Consider the following 20,273-nt stretch of genomic DNA (forward strand, 5'->3'; position numbering starts at 1 on the left):
ACATGTAATGGGAAGAGAAACAAGTACATAATAGTAAAGAGTTGAAATGCATCAATGATACCGGACCCGTTATTCCCATTATCAGTTATCTGTCAAGTCATTCCTAAAAGTTTCCAATGAGTGTGTTACATTTCACCAAAAAAATCAAACTTAAGGACACTGTCAAGATATTCACATGAAAAATGCATGCAAAAGAATGAAAAATGAAAGAGCAAAACCATAACAACCTAACAATGATGTCTTATGACTTCTACCATGCTCCAATTCACAATACAGAGAAGATTTTCTCACGTTTGACACTGAGTGTGTTACATTTCACCAAAAAAGTCTTACTTCACATTATTTTGTAAGGTATAAAGCATATATCCATCCACTTGGTAATGAAAACAATACACTGTACAAAAAAACTTGATAAACCCAACAAAAAAATCTTAGGTTGAAGGCGGATTTTGAAGTTATCAAGAAAAATGCTGTTTATTCGCCAATGAGTGTGTTACAAAACACTGTCATAACATGAACAAAACGTTGTTCATATTCAGTGCATTCAGTTAATTGTGAAATTAATTATAGGAATGACACCATGGAAATGCAGGAATGCTACACAACTATTGAAACTATTGTTGACACATTCCGACAGCAATAATCTGCATATCTAGGTACCCTAGGCAAGTGTGTGTGTTACATGAACACCAATAAACAAAACAACGATCAAACAAGTACTCAAAGAACTGAAAATTACCAATCCTTCAAAGTAAATTGTAACAAGAAGGGCAAAGCCCATACGACTCACATGCTTGACCTTGACCTTTACATGACCTTGACCTTCAGGGTCAAGGTCAAATAACTAAACCTAGCAATGACATCATACACTAAGAACTGCTTTACACATTTTTCCTACCAAAATACATGTGACCTTGTCCCAAGGTCAAGGTCATCCAAGGTCATGCAACACAAAGCTGTTAATTCAAGACATAGGAAGTACAATGGTGCTTATTGGCTCTTTCTACCATGAGATATGGTCACTTTTAGTGGTTCACTACCTTATTTTGGTCACATTTCATAAGGGTCAAAGTGACCTTGACCTTGATCATATGTGACCAAATGTGTCTCATGAGGAAAGCATAACATGTGCTTTTAAGTTTGAAACAGTTATCTTCCATAGTTCAGGGTCAAGGTCACTTCAAAATATGTATACAATCCAACTTTGAAGAGCTCCTGTGACCTTGACCTTGAGGCAAGGTAAACCAAACTGGTATCAAAAGATGGGGCTTACTTTGCCCTTAGATGAGGTATTGAATCTCAAAAACTTCAGAGAAAATGGGAAAAATGAGAAAAATAGCTGTTTTTTAGACAACATTTATGGCCCCTGCGACCTTGACCTTGAAGCAAGGTCAAGATGCTATGTATGTTTTTTGGGGCCTTGTCATCATACACCATCTTGCCAAATTTGGTACTGATAGACTGAATAGTGTCCAAGAAATATTCAACGTTAAAGTTTTTCGGACGGACGGACGGACGGACGGACGGACGACTCGGGTGAGTACATAGACTCACTTTTGCTTCGCATGTGAGTCAAAAAAACACTCTAATTCAAAACAATAAACGCAGACATCCTTTTCTGTTTACTTGATTCATTCCTTACTTTGTTCCAGCAAGATTTAAATAATTTTCAAGATAACTGTACAAACTATTGGAGTGTGTTACCTCTCACGATGTGCGAGTGGTGTGAGTAACACACTCAACACTGTTCCTAAAAAAAACCACTCTAATTCAAAACAATAAACGCAGACATCATTTTCTGTTTACTTGATTCATTCCTTACTTTGTTCCAGCAAGATTTAATTAATTTTCAAGATAACTCTACAAACGATTGGAGTGTGTTACCTCTCACGATGTGCGAGTGGTGTGAGTAACACACTCAACACTGTTCCTAAAAAAACCACCTCTAATTCAAAACAATAAAGGCAGACATCATTTTCTGTTTACTTGATTCATTCCTTACTTTGTTCCAGCAAGATTTAAATAATTTTCAAGATAACTCTACAAACGATTGGAGTGTGTTACCTCTCACGATGTGCGAGTGGTGTGAGTAACACACTCAACACTGTTCCTAAAAAAACCCACTCTAATTCAAAACAATAAACGCAGACATCATTTTCTGTTTACTTGATTCATTCCTTACTTTGTTCCAGCAAGATTTAAATGATTTTCAAGATAACTCTACAAACGATTGGAGTGTGTTACCTCTCACGATGTGCGAGTGGTGTGAGTAACGCACTCAATGTAAAAAAACCATATATTTCTTTTTCCTGTAATTTATTTCATTAAATTGGCATGAAAACAAAGCACAAGGTGAACTGTATGGAAAGACTATAGAAAAGGCCAGAAAAAACACATGCAATGACATGAACGCTGAATAACTTGGGAAATTGGTTGAATCGTCTCAAACATATGTCTTTAAAAATCAAAATAAAGAAAAATCTTTGTCCTAAAAAATGCAAATTTTATCAAAACAAATCACAATAACACTTCTAACTTTCAGATGAAAAAAAAGGAAGTAAGTTGTTATTTAGTGAAAATAACAGTGTTTCAAACTGCAGGTGAGTACGTTACATACAACGAAAAACCAGTGGTTCTTACTTTGGCCGTTTACGTCCATGTCCTCCATGCCACACTGAGTTCTGAGTTCGAGACAGTCAATGCAACTTTGTAGCAGACGATAGAACAGTTGTTTCCACCGTTGGAAGTCAGGAACATGTCGATAAACAACTTTGATTTACGTTGTTACTTTTCGCGGTAACACGAAAGTACACAACAACGAACTTAAGACTTATTTTCATTGCTTTGTCTTCTGTGTTTGTGCATATTTTTTTTTTAAGTAGTAGATTGTTCTTTCTTGTCCAAGTTTATCGCTTAGTTCAACGTCTGTCATCATTATTAAAAGCGCGGCAAAAGCTAAAACTGCCTACGTGACTCCAAACACGAAAAGTAACATACTCACCGTTGGATCTAAACTTGATCTCAGCCGACTGTTGGGGTGAGGTACTGGTTATCGTGCAGTATGTAAACAATAACTAACACCTTCTCTTTCCATCTCCATCAAGTTCTTATCCAAGCAGTGTGTGTAGTACGCGCAAATACGACGTTTCGACACCAAGTAAAAAAGTGTCCCAACTTCCGGCCCGAAAATCGACGTAAATTCACTCTACTATTGCGCCTTGCTCGAAAACAAAGTCATCAAACCTTTCGGTTTCTACCAGAATAGTAACTGTATTCATATCTGCACCCCGTGTCAGTACTTTCAAAGGTAGAATAAACCATAACTGAGCGTGTGGGGCGTTTGAATGGGGTAAGGGTGGAGTTCGACGCCATTTCTGAGCCGTGACCATATACTAGATGAAGCCGGGTACCGGCTTCGCCGGGAAGAAGTAGAGCCGAATACCAGGCTGCGCCTGGGACCCGGCTTTGCCGGGTGTACGCCGGCTTTGCCGGCGCACCGCACGGAGGAAGGGAGATAAACGCGGCTGAAAACACTGGAGAAGATAAGGAAGAGTTACTGGGAATGGATCCAGAGAAAAACCAAAATCGGTTCAGCGCGCAAACCAAAATCGGTTCAGCGCGCAAACCAAAATCGGTTCAGCGCTGTGCGCTGAGAGCACGTGTTCAAAATTCTCATCGACCAGGTTATGTCCGGGGTCTGCCTGAATATGCCCACCAAATTTGAAGCAGATCCATCAAGAACTTTGGCCGTGCATCGCTAACAGACACACAGACACAAGTCGTATCTGATAGATATGATGCATTTGCCCGCTGTGATACTATTCTGTTTTTGTTGGCATGAGGTATTTCTCTACATGCCATGGCCTCATTTCAAAAGGACTTTAGGTTCAGAAAATCTTGTTTTGTTAACATGATTACTTGTAATTTTTGTCAAATTGTGCTTTTCAGTAAATAACTTAAAATGTTACTGTTCAGATGTTTATGTTTCACTAATGACTTCATTTTGTGTGTGCTTTTCATTGGATAAAACAGAACAGTACAATGTAGCTTCTCTTTGTTGGACCTGGTTGTGCCAACATCTGATACATGCATGAACCTGGTGTAAATATACTCATATTTTGTCAGTTTATAATGTTTAGCTTGCTATGCTTTTGGTGTGGTGACAGGTATCAACAAGCAGACAGGGATGAACAGAACAGTGTGCGCGTTTTTCTCATGAGCTGTCTGCAGTTGGCTGTGAGTAAAAAGACTTAAAGATTGTCTTCATTATCTTCATCAATGTTTTTGCATGATTAATGGTTGGGTGTCCTAGGGGTTTCATAGGCTCTATACAGAAACTCTTAAATAATTATGACTCTGAGCTATAATTTTGGGATCAGAAGACGGTAAATTCCTCAAAAACCTTGACCACTGTAACCCTGGTTTGTATGGTTTTACATTGATGAGAACGCAGCTTACCAGGGTATTTATAGCGTTGTGCAAACATGCACACTCCCTTTTATGATGTGTGATATACATACATTGGAGACTGATTTTTTTGGTTTGGTTTGGTTTGTATTTACTTTCTTATTCAGTGATATAATTATATATTCATTATTAATTGCAGCAGGCTACAGCAAACAACTGCTTGACTACTTACAAATGTAACATATATATAACTCTCCACAGAGCAACGAGGGCACACAGGAACGCACCTTCATCCTCAACAAGGTGGCTCAGATTGTCTCCCTTGCCTTCGTCTTTGACTACCCTTCTCGCTGGCCGTCTTTCTTCGAGGATATTCTGCGCACGCTGAACCAAGGTCACAAGGCCGTGGGCATGTACCTGAGGGTCATGCTGGCCATTGACCAGGAGGTCGTGGATCGAGAGGTCATCCACTCGGCTGAGGTGAATCACAGTTTTGAGGTTGTAGATGCAGAGATAATTAATGAGGGGGGGGGGGGGGGGGGGGGAGGTAAACTTTTGGTCCTGAAAAAACTGAGTGTTTGACTTTGAGAATACTTCTTGAGTGTTTTGACCAAGTAAAGTTAATTCGTGTTATTAAGAAAGGGGAGTATGCTGATATAATTACTGAGTGTTTGACTTTGAGAAAGTGGAGTATGCTAAAAATGTTAAAATAATAACAAACAACCTCAGTCAGGAGTCAGTGTTTGAGAAAAACGAGCATGCTACTGCTAGGAAAATTTGCTGAGGGTTTTGAGTAAGTGTTGACATTGTGTTTGTTTCTCTGTTCTGTGTTTGCATGTTGTGTGTTTTGTTGTTAGTGGGTTTTTTGCCCTGCAGATAGAAGGCAAATTGAGGCAAACATTCCTCTATGATCCTGGACTGCCATAGGTTGAAGAGATTCAGAGCTTTGCATCAAATTTCATTCATTCCTCTTTCCGACAAAACAAACATGGGTGAATAGAATTGTGGTTTTCTAGGTGGAAAAAATGTTGAAAGTGTGAAACCCCCCCTCTCAGCTGGCTGGAACCACTGAAAGCTGCCTGCCGAGCAGAGGGTTTGGCATTTCTACTTACATTTTCTTTCATTTACTTTAGCTTATCTTGCAGGAGTCTGTGAGGAACACCGCCATCAAGGATCACATGAGGGAGACCTGTGTGGCCCAGGTAGCCGACTCTTGGTTGCAGATCATGGTGAGTTGCTTCTTGCATCTTGAACTTTACCAGGGATGGCCAAATCTCAAAATGTGGCGAGTATCTTCAAGAAGTCACCAGCCCGTCAGAAATTTTTCCTGGCCCAGTACATAGCACACAAATTATGAGTGTCAGATTTCTTTTCACAATTAAAATAGCAGTGCTACGACAGGAGCCTCGTTTTCGTTTCACTAGAACATGGCTGTGAATTTGCAGATGACAGAAGTTCCTGCATCTGCAGTGTTAATATGGCTTTAAAACTTGATAGTACAACCAAACGTATTGCATCTGACCAGAATTTTTATACTGGCCGCTGACAGGCGGTTTCTACTAGCCTGGCGTATTTTGTACTCGTCCCTGGACGATTTGGCCATCCCTGTTTACACACCTTCACTGTGCACGATGTCTGATAGTGCTGCGATCAGATACATTTCCTGTGTAAATCACCAGGTACACCACCACAGATGTGTCTTGTCTTTTGCGTGGGATACCATCTTTCCATTTGGACACATACCAAACATCAACAACCTGTCTCCCTCCTGTGCAGAGTTGAATCTTTCTGCTGATTTGGTTTCACAGGTGTCAGCTACACAATTAATTCAGCAAAAAAAAAAAAATCCTTCTCTGCTCAGAAGCAGCCAGACTGTAGATTTCTGGAAAGTATGTTCATGTGGAAAGTATGTTCATGTGAAAATTATGTTCATGTGGAAAGTGTTCATGTGGAAAGTATGTTCATGTGGAAAGTATGTTCATGTGGACAGTATGTTCATGTGGAAAGTATGTTCATGTGGACAGTATGTTCATGTGGAAAGTATGTTCATGTGGAAAGTATGCTCATGTGGACAGTATGTTCATGTGGACAGTATGTGACAGTATGTTCATGTGGAAAGTATGTTCATGTGGAAAGTATGTTCATGTGGAAGCCTCGACAGATTTATAGTGTCAGCAGGGAAAGGGCGGTACCTGTTTATATACTTAGCTTACAGACAGTTTGACAGCCAATGACTGCTTGGGCATGATATCTACACCAAACAGTCAGTGACATTTGGTTTGTTTTATTTGTTTGTTTTTGACAAAGGGTTAGCTGTAAAGCTTGAAAGTAAGTGAAACTGTCCTGTTTCATTTAGACTTAGAGTGTGAAGTACTAGTGTTTTGACTTGGAAAGTATAAACTTGAAATATATTCACTCTGCATGTTGTTTTTGATCTTTCCTCATTTTGTTTGGTCTGATTTATCTTGTTTGTTTCCAATGTCTGTTTGATTGTGTCTGTATTCACGTATTTATTTATTTATTAATTGATCTATTTATTTGTTAATTTTACAGACAGCCTATGAAACCAGCCAACCAGAATTGGTGTGCATGTGTCTGGATGTTGTTGGAAAATACGTTTCATGGATTGAAATAACACTGGTGGCCAACGATCGCTTCGTACCTGTGCTGCTGCGTTTTCTGAACCAGCCGTTATTGCGCGAGTCTGCTGCCGACTGCATTTACGAGGTGATCAGCAAGGGCATGGATCCCATGGCTAAACTGCGATTGGTGGAATCCTTTTTCACCGTATTGGACGGCGCTGGCGTTCTGAATCCCCCTGAGGTTAGTTTGACTTTGACATCTATAACTTTGATGGGATTGCCAAGCCATGTTGAAAGTGGTAGTGACACAAACGTCGAACGCTGAAGAAGAAGTTGAAAGTGGCACGTGATGATTGGACCTTTCTCTCTGTAGTGATGAAAGGTTTTTAGAAAGGAATTGCTTTGTGGACACAAGGTAGTCAGACGTTATTCTCTGGTTATTGGGTCTCATTGCATTTTTTTCCTGGTACCGTTTGAAAATGTTTTTTTGAGGGCAAGTATACAGTACAGTAGCTTATTGCCCCAACATTAGTTTGTCTTGTCATGGGAAGTGTCAGGAATGAGGCAATTAGATTAAAGTAGCACTTTCCTTGCAGGTTTTTGACTCACATGCGAAGCAAAAGTGAGTCTATGTACTCACCCGAGTCGTCCGTCCGTCCGTCCGTCCGTCCGTCCGGAAAACTTTAACGTTGGATATTTCTTGGACACTATTCAGTCTATCAGTACCAAATTTGGCAAGATGGTGTATGATGACAAGGCCCCAAAAAACATACATAGCATCTTGACCTTGCTTCAAGGTCAAGGTCGCAGGGGCCATAAATGTTGTCTAAAAAACAGCTATTTTTCACATTTTTCACATTTTCTCTGAAGTTTTTGAGATTGAATACCTCACCTATATATGATATATAGGGCAAAGTAAGCCCCATCTTTTGATACCAGTTTGGTTTACCTTGCTTCAAGGTCAAGGTCACAGGAGCTCTTCAAAGTTGGATTGTATACATATTTTGAAGTGACAATGACCCTGAACTATGGAAGATAACTGTTTCAAACTTAAAAATTATGTGGGGCACATGTTATGCTTTCATCATGAGACACATTTGGTCACATATGATCAAGGTCAAGGTCACTTTGACCCTTATGAAATGTGACCAAAATAAGGTAGTGAACCACTAAAAGTGACCATATCTCATGGTAGAAAGAGCCAATAAGCACCATTGTACTTCCTATGTCTTGAATTAACAGCTTTGTGTTGCATGACCTTGGATGACCTTGACCTTGCTTGGGTCAAGGTCACATGTATTTTGGTAGGAAAAATGTGTAAAGCAGTTCTTAGTGTATGATGTCATTGCTAGGTTTAGTTATTTGACCTTGACCCTGAAGGTCAAGGTCATGTAAAGGTCAAGGTCAAGCATGTGAGTCGTATGGGCTTTGCCCTTCTTGTTTTCTGTAGAGATTATTTATAAATAGGACACCTGTTCTTAACACCAGTGCAGGTGAAATAGTGGGGTTTTTTGCTCTGCATTTTGCTACTTACCCTATAAAAACAATACCTGTGGTCAAATTGATGTTGTGATGGTAGTGGTGTGTGAATACCTGTGGACGGACACGGGTCAACTTTACGTGCAGACCCAGAGACGGAAGCCATGTCCCACCCCCGTGTCATCACAATGGCACGTAAAAGACCTTGGTCATTCTGCCATAAGTGCAGGTGGCTGAATACACCTAAACACGCAGACACTTGGGTAGCGCGACTCCGTTGCTGCTAGCTTTCCACTGGGAGGAAGCGACCCGAATTTCCCAGCGATGGGACAAGAAAGTAATGAAAATGAAAGAAAAAAAATGGAAAAAAAAATGGTCAAAGTGATGTTGCCATGGTGACGGTGTGTGAATAACTGTGGTCAAAGTGATGGTGACGGTGTGTTAATAACTGTGTTCAAAGTGATGTTGCCATGGTGACGGTGTGTGAATAACTGTGGTCAAAGTGATGTTGCCATGGTGACGGTGTGTGAATAACTGTTCAAAGTGATGTTGTCATGGTAACGATGTGTGCAGGATGAGGAGGGAGACTACCTGGCCAAGCTGTCCAAACTGGTGTGCGGCGTGGGTCAGGCCCTCATCTGCAGCTGGAACAAGTAAGTTATTTGTGACTTCACGCATTGTCTCTCATTGTCTTGACTACTTTGATGCTATAAAAGACAAAAAAATACTTTACTCACGTGTTTAAAACTTTAAAGGCACAGTAAGCCTCCCGTAAACCATCACAGATACGGTCAGGCTTTTACACACTGTACAAACACCCTTTCATTTAAACACTCACCGATTGAGAACATTCTAGGTGCCCTCCGTAAAGAGCGAGCAATTTTCAAAGAATTTATTTTTGCGTGGTTTATCTTAGCCCTGAGCCATCGTGAACCCGTGTGATCCAGTTTCCCTTTTTCACAATGTAGTCGTCAGTTAGTCATTTGAATGCGACTCGATGTGAGCTTATTTACAATAGCACGTTTTATGCACGAAACAAACGGCTGTGGTTCACAAGAACTCTAGCGATGGCTTTTGACTGTTGAGAGGAACGGCGATTGCATAAACCGTCGTCTGCTACGACCCTTGCGTGACCCTGCTTCCGGGCTTTTCTTTTTTCAAACTTTCACAACTTTAAATTGTACTGATCTTGTCTTGATGAAAAAAGAATTCTTTTATGATTAAAGAATGTTTGTGTAACAAGCTGTCAATTTATTATTTAGATTTTAAAAGTTAGGTCTAGCGCAAAAACGCACCACGGTCCAAAAACATTTTGATAATCATCGATCCACGGCTATCACCAGTTTACATCGATAGAATGAGACCCGAAGGGAAGTAACTCATGGTTGACCTGAGTTCAGGATGGGTCCAAAAAGTGTTCGAGACAATCTGCAAAATTAATTCTTTACTAAATTGCTCGCTCTTTACGTAGGGCACCTAGGATGTTCCCGTTTGGTGAGCGTTTAAATGGAAGGGTGTTTGTACAGTGTGTAAAAGCCTGACAGTATCTGTGATGGTTTACGGGAGGCTTACTGTCCGGGTGTGATTTCCGGTATTGAATATTCATAACAGCCGTCCAGCACCAAAACGAGGCGCCATTGTTGTAGAGGAGCAAGTCCACGAAAATAAATTCTTTGAAAATTTCTCACGCTCGACAGAAAGCAGCCAGGATGTTCCCGTTCGGTGAGCGTTCAAATGGAAGTATGCTTGTACTGTATGTAGACGCTCGGGGAGCTCTGTGATGGTTTACGGGAGGCTTACTGTGCCTTTAACGAAGACAATACAAATCACAATGTTTGACGTTTCCACTCCAGGGTCTTCTTCAGGAACACAAAACACGAAACTTTTTATTTCTGGCTCTCATGCACAGTCACCATTGTTCTACGTGATGCTGTTGTAAAGCATTGGCACAGCATTTCAAGAAATACAGATTCCGCCCTCACGAGTTCCTAGCTCTAGCAAATGTCTGCAGTTTTCAAGTGTGCTTTCACAGTCAGTAAAGTCAGTGTATTGTCTTTCAAACTGAAAGGAGACTTCATCTTAGACCACTGGATCCGTTGGTCAGCTATTTTAGTGATGCTTTTGGTCTTATTTACTAATGGTGTTCTATTGTACATTTTTGTCAAAAAACGAACCTTACATCGTGGGTCGCCACCGATTTGTTAGTTGTTCTGAGAAACACTGTCACTGTTTGAGCCAAGATAAGGGCCTCTGTTATTCTTCACCTCAGACTTATGAAGTTGTGTTAAAACTGACCCCCTGACAGAAACCTAAACTTGGATCTCAGGGTAACTGTAGACTGGAAGTTGTACATGTACTTGCCAAATAACAGAAGAAAAGTCAACTTACTCAGTTGTACAACGTGAATAAACACCACCGTTTACTTCCTCAGTGGTCAAGAGAACTTTTTAAAGGAGCAGAGTTGGCCTGGCTGGTTGGTTACAGATCTGAATATTCCCAGAGTTTATTTTTTGCTGAAGCAAAGAGATACCAAACAAGCTTTGATGAATTCCATGTATTGTTGTATCTTAGTTTACATTATGTGCCATTCTTTTCCACAGACTGCACAAGACGGGCAATGCAGAGAGCGACCTTGCAGAAATCCAGACAGCCCTGGAAGCCAAGATTCCTTACATGCTGCGTTTCCTTGGCAACGAAGATGATGATGTGTCCGGGGCGGTGGCCGACTTTGCCACAGAGTACATCGCCTTGTTGAAAACCAAGGGCCCACCACTCTCACCCACACAGCGCAACCATGTCGAGGTACGTCATCATTGTGTGACTTGGTTGGAAAGGTTAAGGTGTTGTTATAATTATAAAAGGAAAATCATTGTGTGACTTGGTTGGAAAGGTTAAGGTGTTGTTATAATTATAAAAGGAACATTTTTGTGTGACTTGGTCGGAGAGGTTAAGGTGTTGTTATAATTATAAAAGGAACATTTTTGTGTGACTTGGTCGGAGAGGTTAAGGTGTTGTTATAATTATAAAAGGAACATTTTTGTGTGACTTGGTCGGAGAGGTTAAGGTGTTGTTATAATTATAAAAGGAACATCATTGTGTGACTTGGTTGGAAAGGTTATGGTGTTGTTATAATTATAAAAGGAACATTTTTGTGTGGCTTGGTTGGAAAGGTTATGGTGTTGTTATAATTATAAAAGGAACATCATTGTGTGACTTGGTTGGAAAGGTTAAGGTGTTGTTATAATTATAAAAGGAAAATCATTGTGTGACTTGGTTGGAAAGGTTAAGGTGTTGTTATAATTATAAAAGGAACATCATTGTGTGACTTGGTTGGAAAGGTTATGGTGTTGTTATAATTATAAAAGGAACATCATTGTGTGACTTGGTTGGAAAGGTTAAGGTGTTGTTATAATTATAAAAGGAACATTTTTGTGTGACTTGGTCGGAGAGGTTAAGGTGTTGTTATAATTATAAAAGGAACATTTTTGTGTGACTTGGTCGGAGAGGTTAAGGTGTTGTTATAATTATAAAAGGAACATCATTGTGTGACTTGGTTGGAAAGGTTATGGTGTTGTTATAATTATAAAAGGAACATTTTTGTGTGGCTTGGTTGGAAAGGTTATGGTGTTGTTATAAGACTCATTAAAGAATCACTGCTGGTGACGATTATGAACATTCATTTATTGGAGAGTTTCATAGTAAGCAGCTAGGATGCGAAAAAGTCTTCAAGCATAAGGTAGCTTGCTAAAGCCCGGATGGATCTGGAATGGATTAAGGTCATCCCTTAATTGACCCTGAAGTTGACTTTGCAGGATAATAGCGCAGTCAGTAGCGGCGCTGGCTTCAAAACCACTTGTCTCTATCGGCACGGGTTTCTTTCCTTTTGTTTGGCGAGGGATTTATTTCTCAGAGTCAACTTTGTGCAGACATGGTGGCCAAACACCCCTGTGTGCACACATGCGCACGATAAAGAACCAAAGTTCACAGCAAAAGTCTGAGGGCTTGGAAACATGAATACAGGCATGCAAGGAAAATAAAAATGTGGGTAGCGCTGTACTGTATGGCGGCTCACTTTCCCCAGGGAGAAAGCAGCCATGAGGGTAACCTCACGGGGCTAAATAACATCTAATCTTATCCTTGTCCTTTCCGCTTTCAGGGTATGCTGTACACGGTGGTGAAGAAGATGAAGTATGACGAGTGCTACAACTTTGAACAAGAGGTCAGTCACCAGCTCATAGTTGGTCATTCATTGGGAAGGGATGACGGCTCATTATCATCATCGTTGTTGACAGCATGATTGTCGCTGTTGTCAATATTGCAGTCATTGTCTCCATTATCGTCATTGTCATCATTATCATCATCGTTGTTGACAGCATGATTGTCGCTGTTGTCAATATTGCAGTCATTGTCTCCATTATCGTCATTGTCATCATTATCATCATCGTTGTTGACAGCATGATTGTCGCTGTTGTCAATATTGCTGTCATTGTCTCCATTATCGTCATTGTCATCATTATCATCAGTGTCACCCTCGTCATTAATGACGTTTTTCAGTGGGTTCAAAGTCTGAGAAATAATTTGACCCTGTTTGAACTTGACCCTGTTTGAACTTTGATGTAATTGCAGGCTTCATTATCATCATCATATTTGCTGACATCATGATTGCTGACATCATGATTGCCACTGTTTTCAAAGCTGCTGTCGTTGTCTTATTACCGTCATAGCCATCATTGTCATCATCATACTTGCTGACATCATGATTGCCACTGTTTTCAAAGCTGCTGTCGTTGTCTTATTACCGTCATAGCCATCATTGTCATCCTCGTCATTAATAACGCTTTGTTTGGAAGCACTTTTTCAATGGATAAAAGTCTGAGAAATCATTGACCCTGTTTGAATTTTGATGGAATTTGTAATTACATTTGTGCGATGAGTATGGTTGCAACTTGCATTCATCTTGACCGAGACTGTAATATTAACATGCCAACCACAGTAATTGTTGTTGACGTTGCAGGGTGAGGATGAAGCCATGTTCATGGATTACCGCAAGCAGATGAGAGTCATCTTCAACAACCTGGCACAGCTGGTGAGTCACGAAAAGCTTTCTCAAGACAACAGACATACAACCAAACAACAAGTACAACAAAAAGAAAGAAAAAAACGAACAAACACACTACCTTGGTCTTGGTACATTCTCCATTTTGGTTTTAAGATTGTTCTTTTAAGATCCTTGCTTTTTCGATTTTCTGTTCACAACACCTGTACATTGACTTCCATTTTATGACTCCCTTCCTTTAGGACTCACATTTTCTCAGATTTTAATTTTTAATAAGAAATTGTACCAACATTATGAACTGGAAAAAAAGTTGTAGACTGGTGAGCGTTTGGCTGATCAATGAAAAGGTGTTGCAAGTTGCAGTCATTTGCCATGTTGTCGTGCAGGACTCTGACCTGATCCTGATGACAGTTCACACCATCGTCACTCAGACACTGGCCCAGTGGGAGGCGGCCGACTTCCGTGACGTTGAGATGGCCTTGACCCTGCTGTACAGCGTTGCTGAGGCTGTGCCTGTGAGTGCTGGCATTCTTTAGAGTTAACTTTTACTAATAGTGTTTTGAGAGCACAGTGAACTGGTAGTGTTTGGAGAGATTTGCACCTTGTGAAGTGGTTGGGTAATTTGAGAGCAAACTCATGAAAAAGGCAAGCAGTGATGGCCAAGTGAGGAAGAGGAAGGGGTTGCTGTTGGTGGCAGCCTTGGTGAAACTTCACACCTACTGAAGGAATGGTGGAGAGAGGTTGGTGCAGAAATAAGAACTGGCTGACCAGTATTTTCAGGTCGCTTGTCAGGACGGTACGGTTGGAGTTTGAACTCGCCCGACACGATTTACACCCTGCTTCGGGCGGCTTGGTGGGTGTTAGGGTACAGCCCTCTCAACAGAAACAAAACCAATGTTTGTCAGTTGGTAGAAAAGACAATTTTATATTGCTCTGGTAGCTGTGAAATGTTAGTTCATGTTGAGCGGTGCAGTATTTGCAAAGAAAAGAGAATGGTGGCTGGTATGTATCATTTGCATGTAAAAATGACTCGTGCACCAGTATCTCTTGCACAGGAAATGAATGCGTATTCCCCTTTTCAGGCATCTCACGGACAGCATTTTAGTGGCAACAGCACCAAGGTCTCAGCACTGCAGAACATGATGAGATTGGTGAGTCACTGTTCTTCTTTCTTACCATTCTGTTCTCTGCTGTGTGCTTACACTTTGACCATGGATTCTTCATCTAGCCTGGGCCAAGAAAAAATGTACTCTTCTCCAACGTCCAGGGGCCACAGCTTGCACCATTTCCAGCCAATAAAAATCCACATGAGCCTGTGTAAATAGAAAAACTGCAATTAATTTTTTTTTTTTTTAAGCTGCGAACCTACCGACCCTAATAATATCTTTGTCCTTGTCATCGAGGAAACAATCATGTTATTTTTTGGGCCTTACATGTATTCATGTTTGAGATACAGAGGAGACTTGATTGAAATATTTTGTGTGATTATTCTTGAGCAGCAAATATTTCTTTCTCACTGTTTTTGTTGTTTGTTTATTCCTCTATTGGATAGCTTTTATGGGCTACAGTAAGACGGGGAAACAAGCATGCAAGTACATACACACTTGGAGATGCTGATACCCAACACACACAACACCAACCAGTCAATGTCATGTGTGTATATACTTAGAGGCCGGGTAGCTCAGGTGGTAGAGCACTTGACGTGTGATCCTAGGGTGACGGGTTCAAATCCCGATCGGGACGGACACGGGTCAACTTTATGTGCAGACTCAGAGACGGTATCCATGTCCCACCCACGTGTCACCACAGTGGCAAGTAACACATCTCGGTCATTCTGCCATAAGTGCAGATGGCTGATTCCACCTGAACACGCATACACCGGTGTGTCTCATCGTCGGGGTAACACCCAGGGACATGCTCCTAATGGTTTCATCTTGAGGGCGTAAAACAACATTATCATCACGTCATGTATGTATGTCTCTGTGCAGCTGGTGACCAGTCGAGTCAGTTGCCATGGTCACGTCATCGTCCAGCTCCAGTTTTTCGAAACAGCGGTGCGCTACGACAAGTTCTTCCAGGTGGAGCCGGAACACATCCCTGACGTCCTGGTGAGTTGGATTTGGAATATGTCTTGTGAGCAGAGGAACATAAAATACTGTATGCTGCAGAAAATAAAGGTTTGACCTGAAGAAGAGTGACACTTATAAAGGCAACGCCAGGCACGGCAAAATTGATTTCAGAAACCCCTATCTCATTGCATAGATCTGTCTGAAAAAACTTGAGTCAGAGATTTAATCGTACAGTATATGTGTTTTGTCACTTTCAGAATTAGGGTGATTGTGTGAAACTGACAGAAAGTATTACCTTACATTAGTGACTTTATGCTCCAGCTCGCTGTTTGAATTATATATGTGATAGACTTGTATTTGTGACTAAAATACGCCAATGCACAGTTACAGGCAAATCCGGATAAGACGAAATTGAAGGGACCGAATTGTTATTGTGTCCTATCCGAAATTTCGACTTGGTCATAGTACAGTGGAACCCCTCTCTAGCGACCTTGAAAATGTTGACAAAAATCGGTCCTTATGGAGGGGGGGTCCTTACAGAGGGAGGGGGCGGGGCCACAAAGAAAGTCACCTCAGATTTTCTTAAAAAAAGAAAACAGAGAAGTTTGAGTTGCTGACGACCGTTTCCTCAAGCAAACTGCTTCGATTTCATGTTTGACATTGTCGATGGTGTCCACCAGTTCTGGTGCATGTTTCAATGCAAAAAGAGTTAGTTTCTGAGCAAGCATTTCTTTACAGCAGTCCCTGCAATGATAAAGGCCCTCCGAGAAAGAGAGTGAAAAATCGGCCACCGTTCTCAGCATCGCGTATCTGTGTGTAACCTCTTTCATTGACAAGATACTCTTGTTTCCCTGCAGCCTTGACCAGTGAGTCGGTTACCTAATCTGTGAACCCTTCAGTTGTGTTGCTTTGTCAAAAGTTAGACACAGTCAACTAGTTTTGCTCTGAGTGAACAGTGCAGCTGGCCTCAATTAGCCGGTGACACCTCTCTGGCCACAGCACCAAACAGTACATGGCTGGGGGGAGAGAGAGAGAGAGAGAGGGGGGGGGGGGGGGGGGTAGCTGGCTAAACTCAGTGGGGTGTCCGGTGTCACTGAAGTCAGCAGGAAGAGCATTGGAGAGAAATAGAGAGGTGTACTCTTCCAAACAATTTCCAAGGATCAGTTGTCAGGGCTTAGGGTAGTCAGTGAGAGAGAGTGAGAGCGGTTTGTGTACAGTCCGACTGAAGAGTGAAAAGTCACTGCCACAAGATCGGCATGCAGTCAATAAAGCCAGACAAGAAGAATGATTATGACAAGCGGCTCTATCTGCTGTTTTTTGACTCACATGCGAAGCAAAAGTGAGTCTATGTACTCACCCGAGTCGTCCGTCCGTCCGTCCGTCCGTCCGGACGTCCGTCCGGAAAACTTTAACGTTGGATATTTCTTGGACACTATTCAGTCTATCAGTACCAAATTTGGCAAGATGGTGTATGATGACAAGGCCCCAAAAAACATACATAGCATCTTGACCTTGCTTCAAGGTCAAGGTCGCAGGGGCCATAAATGTTGCCTAAAAACCAGCTATTTTTCACATTTTTCCCATTTTCTCTGAAGTTTTTGAGATTCAATACCTCACCTATATATGATATATAGGGCAAAGTAAGCCCCATCTTTTGATACCAGTTTGGTTTACCTTGCTTCAAGGTCAAGGTCACAGGAGCTCTTCAAAGTTGGATTGTTTACATATTTTGAAGTGACCTTGACCCTGAACTATGGAAGATAACTGTTTCAAACTTAAAAATTATGTGGGGCACATGTTATGCTTTCATCATGAGACACATTTGGTCACATATGATCAAGGTCAAGGTCACTTTGACCCTTATGAAATGTGACCAAAATAAGGTAGTGAACCACTAAAAGTGACCATATCTCATGGTAGAAAGAGCCAATAAGCACCATTGTACTTCCTATGTCTTGAATTAACAGCTTTGTGTTGCATGACCTTGGATGACCTTGACCTTGGGTCAAGGTCACATGTATTTTGGTAGGAAAAATGTGTAAAGCAGTTCTTAGTGTATGATGTCATTGCTAGGTTTAGTTAAGGTCAAGGTCAAGCATGTGAGTCGTATGGGCTTTGCCCTTCTTGTTTTACAAACTGGTTTTCAACGCTTATTCTCACAAAGCATCTGCACACCTGCCTCTGCCTCTGTGCTGTGTTTGTGTGGCTGCTTTCGTATGATGTCAGTGATGTTCATAACGTGAGTGCGTTCACTGCCTTGTCACCACTTCCCCACCTTTTTCAGAATGTTTTCTTGGAGTTGGATAATTCTCCTTACTCCTCGCCCCCTCCTTACTCCTCGCCCCCTCCTAACTTCAGTTCATACTTTATTGCGTGCCGACTGACCAGTCGGTGTGGCGTCCGTGTAGAGAAGAAGGGAATAAGGTTACACAATGCGCTAGTGTGAGACGCCAAGTTTCGTGTTTCGAGTTGCTGTAGTAAATATAGAGTAAACTTTGTCTTTGGGACTGACTTTCTGTTGTGTGCTATCCGTCTTTCGACTTACGTAAGAGAAATCCCATTTCGAGCTCAGGGTACTTTGTACACATAGATAAAGAGGGATAATTCCGGACCAGAATTTCTTTGTGTGCTAAGCGAATTTTTGACTTAACCGTTTGTGAGTTAGCTGGATTTGCCTGTATTGACAAAAATACAGAGATCGGAAGTAATTGAGACCAAAACAGTCCATTTGGGATACATGTCTCTTGAACGAGTGTGAAGCTTGTCTCAAGATTGGTGACTTTGAAAGCACTTGCAGACTTACGTTTTATTCCACTCTCAATTCACTCAATATTCCCGGCAGCAGCGTATGGCTGCCTAAATGGCGGGGTAAAAATGGTCATACACGCAAAAACCCACTTGTGCAAAAAACAACAACACCCGAGTGTACTGTGGGAGCTTCAGCCCATGAACAAAGAAGTTGTTCACTCAATGAATGTGTGGCTTGTTACTTGCACAGTGGACAGATCACAGATTCACACCCCTTTCTGGCTTTTCCAGATCTTTAGATGACAGAGGCTTTCTGTCTATATAGTTTTGAACACAGTCTAGTGGTTGGAGAAATGTGAAACATGTGTGTGTTTATCTTACAGATGGCCTTTTTGGACAAGCGAGGGCTGCACCATGAATCTCCTAAAGTCCGCAGTCGCTGCTCCTACCTCTTCTCTCGAATCGTCAAAAGCCTCAAGTGAGTGTGCAAGTTTTCTGTTTCTTTGGAATCATTTAGGCAGCCATTTGAGTGGTAAATGGTGGTATTCTGTTTGTTGCTGACAATTTTGGATAGATGTTGGTTTGGGGAATGGATGGAGATGTTTTGGTCAGTATGCCTTTTCATTGTTTCAGTCTGTCATGTCTCATTAATAGTGACAGAATGAGAACCTACAGCAAATAGACGATTTTCGAAAATAAGTCTGTCGGGTTTGTATGGACATTGGGTTGGGAAAGAGGGAATACCTTGCTTTTCCTCTGACAAATAACATCACACGTGCTACTGTCCACGTTTCCGACACACCCCTCGCTAGTGATTGGCCTCTCCAGTTTTTGTCTAAATAAAAAGCAAGGGCATTCACTGTTTCACAACCAATACAAACCCGACAGTGTTATTTTTGGAATTCATCTATTGAAAGGAAAGGGCGTAATAGTATATTTGACACAGTGGGAGGGGATTATGGAACAGGATTTGACAGTAGATATGTCTAACGTTACAGGAATCATCTGCTGCCGTACCTGGAGGAAGTGTTCTCTGGCCTGCAAGACCTCCTGGTGCTGAACGCTCCGGCCGGCAGCAGTGCTAACGGGGTGCCTCACCTGCTGTCTGACGAGGACCAGCTCTTTGTCTACGAGACGGCCAGCACCCTCATCATCTCCAGCACCCTGGCCCCGGAGGTAAATACTGTTAACTCCCCTTGTAACACCTCCACAAATCTGAGAAATTCAAATCTGAAAGGCGAACATCCGTCTCCAGGAGATCAAGCCTTATTATAGTAGGTCATAGAGCTAAATTTAGCGTTGGCAGCACAAGAAACAAGAGCTACACCTGCCGCATGCAGATGCTGGCCTTTAATCGAAAGGGAGGGAGTCTTAAACTGGAGGTGAATTTACAGAAGTTATGAAGAGAAAGTTTGAAAAGGTTAGGTGTTAAAGGGGGGAAGAGGGGGAGGGGGGTCTTTAAATAAGGGTGTTAAAAAAGCTGGTTTGCATTGTAGTGGTTGACTTCTTTTATGTGTTTACAAAAAGTGTGAACTGGCTGGGATTGCCTGAAAGTGGGGATACTTTCCCCAATGTGTTGAACTTGAAGGAGGGAAAAAACAAAAGCCTTCAGACTTGTCTACACACCTAGGCTGATCTGTGATAGCGTTTTGACAGAGAAAACAAGAAGCAGTGTATTTGTTGTAGCATAGAGTAGCTCTTAATGCCTCAACCGTTACTGTTTACTTGATGGGTTCTGGGGAAGAATTGATTTACTGCTGCATTGTAAAATCTTTTCTTTGCTCGCAAATGTTGGCATTTTAGGAATTGTGTCAAAAAAAAAGTCACAAGATTCTATGAAGTCAAATAGATTCTTGATGTTGATTGACACTGTGATGAATGAACTATTACGGACTATTGAGAGTACAAAACAGCACCGATAAAGTTTTCCTC

At 41.5% G+C, this 20,273-nt stretch overlaps 1 protein-coding gene across 1 annotated transcript in view; it reads left to right on the forward strand.

The window, feature by feature from the left end:
* Nucleotides 1-20,273, forward strand: part of LOC138965370 (exportin-T-like) — a 31,647-nt gene that overhangs the window by 5,173 nt on the left and 6,201 nt on the right. Inside the window, exons 4-16 of the mRNA XM_070337512.1 lie at nt 4,167-4,236; nt 4,669-4,887; nt 5,553-5,636; nt 6,961-7,230; nt 9,042-9,121; nt 11,069-11,270; nt 12,625-12,687; nt 13,483-13,554; nt 13,911-14,039; nt 14,607-14,675; nt 15,513-15,632; nt 18,725-18,819; nt 19,340-19,517. Of these exons, the coding sequence (XP_070193613.1) occupies nt 4,167-4,236; nt 4,669-4,887; nt 5,553-5,636; nt 6,961-7,230; nt 9,042-9,121; nt 11,069-11,270; nt 12,625-12,687; nt 13,483-13,554; nt 13,911-14,039; nt 14,607-14,675; nt 15,513-15,632; nt 18,725-18,819; nt 19,340-19,517 (1,651 nt within the window). The remainder of the gene's footprint in view (nt 1-4,166; nt 4,237-4,668; nt 4,888-5,552; nt 5,637-6,960; nt 7,231-9,041; nt 9,122-11,068; nt 11,271-12,624; nt 12,688-13,482; nt 13,555-13,910; nt 14,040-14,606; nt 14,676-15,512; nt 15,633-18,724; nt 18,820-19,339; nt 19,518-20,273) is intronic.

This window comes from Littorina saxatilis, linkage group LG4 (assembly GCF_037325665.1).
Source record: "Littorina saxatilis isolate snail1 linkage group LG4, US_GU_Lsax_2.0, whole genome shotgun sequence".
Taxonomy (NCBI): domain Eukaryota; kingdom Metazoa; phylum Mollusca; class Gastropoda; order Littorinimorpha; family Littorinidae; genus Littorina; species Littorina saxatilis.